We start from the raw sequence: 6,171 nt of genomic DNA, 5'->3' as shown, positions 1-6,171 counted from the left end.
TACTATGTCCTGCTAGGTCGTTGCCTCCAAGCCTCGTTTCGCAGGCCAAGCCTCGTTTCGCAGGGCGTGTATAGATGCTGCATACAACGACGATGTTGCAGCGGAGCAAGATCTTATAGCGACTGGCCATGATCAGACCAAGAGGATGCAGCTGCCATCACGAGACAAAGTCTCGGACGATGACCGGCATGATGACGTCAATGGCAGCTTGAATCTGAGCGGCGCAGGCTTCGTACACGGACGCGTCTTGGTGCCACGGGTCGGCAATGTCACTTGGAAAGATACGCACGGTTGCCCGCAGCGTCGGGAAGAGCGCGCGAAGCATGCGCTCGTGGCGCGCCGTGACGCAATACACGACGTCTGCGGACTCGATGAGCGCGCAGTTGACGAGGCGCGACCGGTGAAGATGCAGGTCGATGCCCCGGCGCTGCATGGCGGCGATGCCAAAGGCCGACGCGGGGCTGTTGGGCGGCTCAAACTCGTCCGATAGAGCGATCGAGCCGACGCGCAGACCTGGCACCGGATGCTCCCGAAGCCAGCGCTTGGCGAGCGCCTCCGCCATCGGCGACCGGCACGTGTTGCTCGTGCACACGAAGAGAAGCAGCACCATCGTCCACGGGTTGTGTCATCCGGTTGGCAGACGGTATCTTCCGGATAGCATCGCGATCGTCCGTGCAACCAAGACCACGACGACTAACCTCGCCTCGATGCTGTCAAGCGACTAGTAGACGGGACTAGCGGCGTTGTTTCCCCTCTGGACAGCTCTGGCCGTACCACGTCCTGTAGAGCTGCAAAGCACTGACGCCGGCCTTGTTTGCTCAAGGCGGCAACCGACACACGCGGGTGTTATGCGTGTCCGATCGCATTAGACATACTCCCACCATGCGAAATCTCGCTGCACAGGCGTCAGTGTCCACATCATCGCCATTTCTGATGGCGAGGACTCGCTGTACGACAGCCACGGTGGACCAAGCGACAAGAGCCTTTGCCTGTCACGTGGCCCAGTGGTGGCGCCTCGACGTCGTATCCCTGTGGTGTCCGTTAGCCCATTGGCACGAGAAGCGGCGTCATCATCGCGAGAGCATGACACGGCCGATCCTTGCCATCATCGTGCCACGTGTGCGCCGTGCACGGCTACTCGCCGTCTGTCGCATCTCATCGCGCTCTGCTGCATGAACACGCACATGGCCTTTGTTGGCGTCACGGCGGCGATGTGCTTGGCGCCTTGGTGCCTTCTACGGCCGTAGTATTGCGCGAAGCCGAATCTTCTCGGGAGCTAGCTTCGGTGCTTGTCACATGGCCGCAAGTTGCACCCGAGCCCTGAATCTGAAGTGGGCCAATCGCAGGGCGGCAGCACCGCGACAACTTGAACATCCTCTAGTCTCTCACAGGTGATGCCTGCAGTGATAGCCCTGTTTCTGCCACCTCGACTCTCGAGACTCTCGACTCTCGAGACTCGTGACGGTCCTGGCGTCGTGCTACATACAGCCTAGTCTCCTGTACGTACGCTACCCATTGCACGCGATGAGGCAAGGGCCGCTTGCCACTGCAGCAACACCAGTGCATTGCACCTGCCTCTGCTCGCTCTCAAACTCAAAATGAAAACTAAAGTACAACGTGCAAATGGGAAATAGGGTCCAAAGGCCAAACACAACGTCGTATAGAGCTTACACGGGCATCGTACCCAAGACCTCGTTGCTATGTGCGTGTGCGTCGCTTGATTCTTGGCCGCCTTGCATGGTCCCTGGCACGCGAAGTGAATCCGGTGGTGGATTCGGGTCCGGAACCTCTATCTTTTGATATCCTGTACAAAAGGATGTCTCAATCTGAATACGCGTTTTGGCTATTGAGGAAAACCCCTCATTTCGGCTTTTGCCACCGTCCGACCAAGCACAATGATCAACGACACGCCGCAGTGGACGCGCCTCACGGCCCACGCCGACGCCATCAAGGCCACGCACCTGCGCACGCTCCTCAAGGACGAAGCCCGTAACGCGGCCTTGGTGGCCGAGCACAACGGTATCACGCTCGACTACTCGCGCCAGAACGCCACCTTGGAGACGATGGACTTGCTCTTCGACCTCGCCGAGGCCGCGCAGCTGCGCCAGAAGCTGGCGGCGATTGCCAGCGGCGAGCACGTCAACAAAACGGAGGACCGCGCCGTGATGCACATGGCGCTCCGCAGCCCCGCGACCAAGCCCATGTACGTCGACGGCAAGAACGTTGTCGAGGACGTGCACGACGTGCTGCGCGCGATCCGCAAGTTTTCGGACCGCGTCCGCAGCGGCGTGGCCCATGGCGCGACGGGCAAGAAGCTCCTCAACGTCGTGTCGATCGGCATTGGTGGCAGCTACCTCGGCCCCGAGTACGTCTTTGAAGCGCTCCGCCACGAAAAGGTCGCCAAGGCCGCGGCCGCCGGCCGCACGCTCCGCTTCCTTGCCAACGTCGACCCTGTCGACGCTGCGCGCGCGGTCGAGGGCCTCAACCCCGAAGACACGCTCGTCGTCGTCGTCTCCAAGACGTTCACGACCGCCGAGACGATGCTCAACGCGCGCACGCTCCGCAAGTGGCTCGTCGACGGCTTGGCCGCCCACGGCGTCTCGGCCGCGGACGCGATCCGCCACCACATGATTGCGGTCTCGGCGGCCGTGCCCAAGGCGCAGGAGTTTGGTATTGCGCCCGAAAACGTGTTTGGCTTTTGGGACTGGGTCGGCGGCCGCTACAGCGTGTGCTCGGCCGTCGGTATTGTCCCGCTGGCGCTCCACTACGGCGCCGACATTACCGACGCGTTCCTGGCTGGTGCCCACGACCTTGACGAGCATTTGCTGAACGCGCCGCTGCGTGAGAACCTCCCGGTGCTCCTCGGCCTCCTCGGCATTTGGAACTCGTCGTTCTTGGGCCATGCCACGCGCGCGATGCTGCCGTATGCGCAGGCACTCCTTCGCTTCGCCGCGCACATCCAGCAGGTCGACATGGAGTCGAACGGGAAGCGCGTCGCGCTCGACGGCTCGGTGCTCCCGTTCGCGGCCGGCGAAATCAACTTTGGCGAGCCCGGCACGAACGGCCAGCACAGCTTTTACCAGCTGATCCACCAAGGCCGTGTCGTGCCCTGCGACTTTATTGCGTTTTGCAAGTCGCAGACGCCGACGCACCTCAGCGGCGAGAAGGTCTCGAACCACGACGAGCTCATGTCCAACTTTTTCGCGCAGCCGGATGCGCTCGCCAACGGCAAGACCGTCGAAGAGCTCGCGGCCGAAGGCGTGCCCGAGGCGCTCCGCCCGCACAAGGCGTTCCCGGGCAACCGCCCGTCGGTCTCGCTCCTCTTCCACGGATCGCTCGATGCGTTTGCGTGCGGCCAGCTCCTCGCCTTGTACGAGCACCGCACCGTGGTCCAGGGCGCGATCTGGGGCCTCAACAGCTTTGACCAGTGGGGCGTCGAGCTCGGCAAGGTCCTCGCGACGCAGGTCCGCAACCAGCTCAGCGCGTCGCGCACCAACGCGGCCGCGCCGCTCCAGGGCTTCAACAGCTCGACGTCGGCGCTCCTGAAGCGGTACCTTGCCTAAGCAACCTCTCTAAATGACAATGTGTGTATGGTACTTCTTCAAGTTCACGGGTCTGCCTACTAACCTACTAGTGCAGACGAGGGCAAACTTGCGGGAAAACTTGGTCTAGCTCTCTAGGGCTAGGGTAGGCACCGAGGTGGGAGCTGGCGGAGATCTCGCCTCCGTTGGGGTTGAAGTGGGAGGACAAGTGTCGGACGCTCTTGGTTGTGTCGGCGCTGGTGTTGATCTTGATCGAGGCCGGCAAATGCGGGACAAGGTGCCACTCGTGTTGAGCGAGGAGCCGGAGAAGGCGACAGTGAGCCATCTCCCGGACGCGCCAGAGGTAGCTCGGTGCATGTTGGAGACCGTCTTCAGCGTCGAGAAGAGGGAGCCGAGAGTGTTGTCGGCAAGACTACACCCAAGGGGGCTGTGACCGCAAGGAGCGTGCTCTACACGTCCGTGATGAAGTCGCAGTCGACGAGAAAGTGGCGGTACGTCTCGTGCTCGGGGCAACAGAGGCACGCCTGATCGGCCCTGTCGAGCCAGTGCAAATGAGCGCGGAACGTGACCGCGCGAAGCATCATTTGGCAGACGAAGTCGGCGTACTTGGGCAAGATGGCATCGGGTTGTCCAAGCTCGGCAGCAGAGGCGACGGCTGCAGTCGACTGGTAAAAGTCGTCGTCGACGTCCAAATGGCGGGTCGGGAGCTGGATGTTAGTCCTTGGCTGGGCATGGCTGCGGCCGGTGTCGTCTGGGTCAACAGCTTCGTCGCGTTGTGCAGGCGAACCAGCCATGGCGGCTTGAGAGTCGGGCTCGGCAGCGGGCCACACTTGTAGGCGTCGACCGTCGTTGCAGCCGAGCCACTGGGTGTTTGGCGTTCACGTGTGGTCCGAGGGCTCTGCTGCTGCACTTGTCGTTCACAGCTTGGGTGAGGCGGTGATAGCTTGTTGCGCGCGTCTTTGTCGGGGCGTCTGTGAGCATCAAGGCGTGGACGTGCTGAGCTTGGTGATCTCGATCTTGGCCATTGTCCGTGGGTACCAAGTGTTCCATCTTGTGGTCATTTCTACGGAACTACGTCTAGCTACGGAGGACAACTGGTTGGGCCAGAGCAGTTGTCGCCTCCGTTGCGCACGTTTGGCGCTGCCACCACGACCATCCGAATGCGCGGGTGGTGGCTCCTCTGCACTACGTTGTGCCTGATGCAAGGGTATAAAATCGATCTATTATGTAGGGGATTAGTTTGTTATGCGTTGTAACTTAGTTGCTTAGAGCTGGCTCAGCGGAATCGCATTTTGAAAGTGCTGGGGTTGTGTGTGGTCTTTTGAAGGCGCGCACGAGAAGAGCCGCCACGTCTTGATGTCAAAGATGTACAACTTGTCATGGAACTCAAGGCTTACTAACCCAGCGAGGACTGCCGATGTCTTGTCGAGGTAGTACGCGCCCCTGTGCTTCCAGTGCGTAAAGTCCAGCATGTAGATGCAGTGGGCGCTGAGGAGAAGCGAGTGGACGTCATGCGGTGCCATGCCTCGCAGACGCCATCGCTCGCAGCCAAACCAGACGCCGACGCAGCTCAGAGCAACGCCGACGACGCCCAGGACACGTCGAGTCGAGCCAAGGTGGATGGACGCACTGGAGCAAACTAAGCCTGCGTCCATGTCGACAAACGTGCAGTGTCGCTCCAGAGTCGCCGAGTACGAGAGTGGTGCGACAAAGGACCAAAGGACCAAAACGAACCACGTCGAGAGCGAGCTCTTGTAGGCATACGCGGTCGTATACTGCAGTGTGACGCAGCTGCCAAAGTCGTTGAGCGCATAGACGAGCCACGTACTTTCCCCCGCCGCGAGGATCGTTTGGTACCATGGAAGTGGCGGCGACGTAAAGGACGTCGCTTGTCCCACTTGCGTCAGCAGCAGCGGCGCCGTGTTGAGCATCCAAATTGCAGTCACGCTCCGGAGCAAGATGAAGCTGCGCCCGGCCCAGACGTGGCCCACGACCCGGTTCAGCTCAAATAGGTTGTTGGCTTCCATGCCGACGCCGCGCATACTGAGGATGTAGCCAGCGAGGACGCACGTGACGCCGATGAGAATCGACGTGATGTAGACGGTGCAGCCGAGAGTCGCGAGTGAGAAACTTGTGGGAATCTCGTGCGGGTCGGGGGTTATCGCTGAGGCAGGGTACGCCGTCGCCATTGTTGTGATACGTCCAGTGTCGCCTTGAAACGAGACGACTTCGCGGTGGCCACTGAGCCACTCGTAGAGGAAAAGCCAACCGTAAAACGTCCAGAGACGCTCGCTGGGCTCGAGGAGGTTGATCTGGTACAGCTGCGTGTCGGTATTCGTCGTGTCCGAGTAGTACTGGATCATTTGGATGTCCAGTGCTAGAAGATCGTCCGTGCTTCTTTGAAAGAGCGGTGGCAGCGAGGAGAAGGACGTGTCCATATACTGCTCCAAGAAGGCGACGAGCGTGCTGAGTGCAGATGCGCAGGTCGCTCCCGCACACGCGTCCAAGCGACACAAGGCACTTGCGTCTTCGCTGACCATGGGGCCGTGGGATGCGTTGAACGCGAGAAGTGCAAAGAAGAGCTCTGCTGTCGACGGCAGTAGCACCTCGAGGAAGAGAGCGTGGCACG

At 60.8% G+C, this 6,171-nt stretch overlaps 4 protein-coding genes across 4 annotated transcripts in view; 1 reads left to right on the top strand and 3 right to left on the bottom strand.

Moving 5' to 3' along the window:
- Positions 1-69: 69 nt before the first annotated feature.
- SDRG_07690 (hypothetical protein) lies at positions 70-642 on the bottom strand. Its single transcript, XM_008613540.1, has one exon. It carries the CDS (start codon positions 608-610, stop codon positions 158-160), a length of 453 nt encoding a protein of 150 aa, XP_008611762.1. The 5' UTR covers positions 611-642; the 3' UTR covers positions 70-157.
- A 1,208-nt stretch (positions 643-1,850) lies between these two features.
- SDRG_07689 (glucose-6-phosphate isomerase, cytosolic 2) lies at positions 1,851-3,596 on the top strand. The gene has a single exon (XM_008613539.1). It carries the CDS (start codon positions 1,896-1,898, stop codon positions 3,561-3,563), a length of 1,668 nt encoding a protein of 555 aa, XP_008611761.1. The 5' UTR covers positions 1,851-1,895; the 3' UTR covers positions 3,564-3,596.
- Positions 3,597-3,991: 395 nt separating this feature from the next.
- Positions 3,992-4,336, bottom strand: SDRG_07688 (hypothetical protein; the record flags this gene model as incomplete). The annotated part of the gene is made up of 1 exon (XM_008613538.1): positions 3,992-4,336. One exon carries the CDS (start codon positions 4,334-4,336, stop codon positions 3,992-3,994), a length of 345 nt encoding a protein of 114 aa, XP_008611760.1.
- A 471-nt stretch (positions 4,337-4,807) lies between these two features.
- SDRG_07687 (hypothetical protein) overlaps positions 4,808-6,171 on the bottom strand; it is a gene marked incomplete at its 3' end in the record, with an annotated part of 5,462 nt that continues 4,098 nt past the window's right edge. The window contains exon 3 of the mRNA XM_008613537.1: positions 4,808-6,126. Coding sequence (XP_008611759.1) covers positions 4,808-6,126 — 1,319 coding nt within the window. The remainder of the gene's footprint in view (positions 6,127-6,171) is intronic.

The sequence above is a fragment of the Saprolegnia diclina genome (genome assembly GCF_000281045.1).
Source record: "Saprolegnia diclina VS20 unplaced genomic scaffold supercont1.22, whole genome shotgun sequence".
In the NCBI taxonomy this organism is placed as follows: domain Eukaryota; phylum Oomycota; class Saprolegniomycetes; order Saprolegniales; family Saprolegniaceae; genus Saprolegnia; species Saprolegnia diclina.
The sequence above is the reverse complement of the archived record's forward strand: the minus strand, read 5'-3'. Positions and strand labels throughout refer to the sequence as shown.

What these genes read in the sequence shown, in the direction of transcription:
- SDRG_07690 (XM_008613540.1), bottom strand. Translation starts at nt 610, where the DNA reads ATGGTGCTGCTTCTCTTCGTGTGCACGAGCAACACGTGCCGGTCGCCG.
- SDRG_07689 (XM_008613539.1), top strand. Translation starts at nt 1,896, where the DNA reads ATGATCAACGACACGCCGCAGTGGACGCGCCTCACGGCCCACGCCGAC.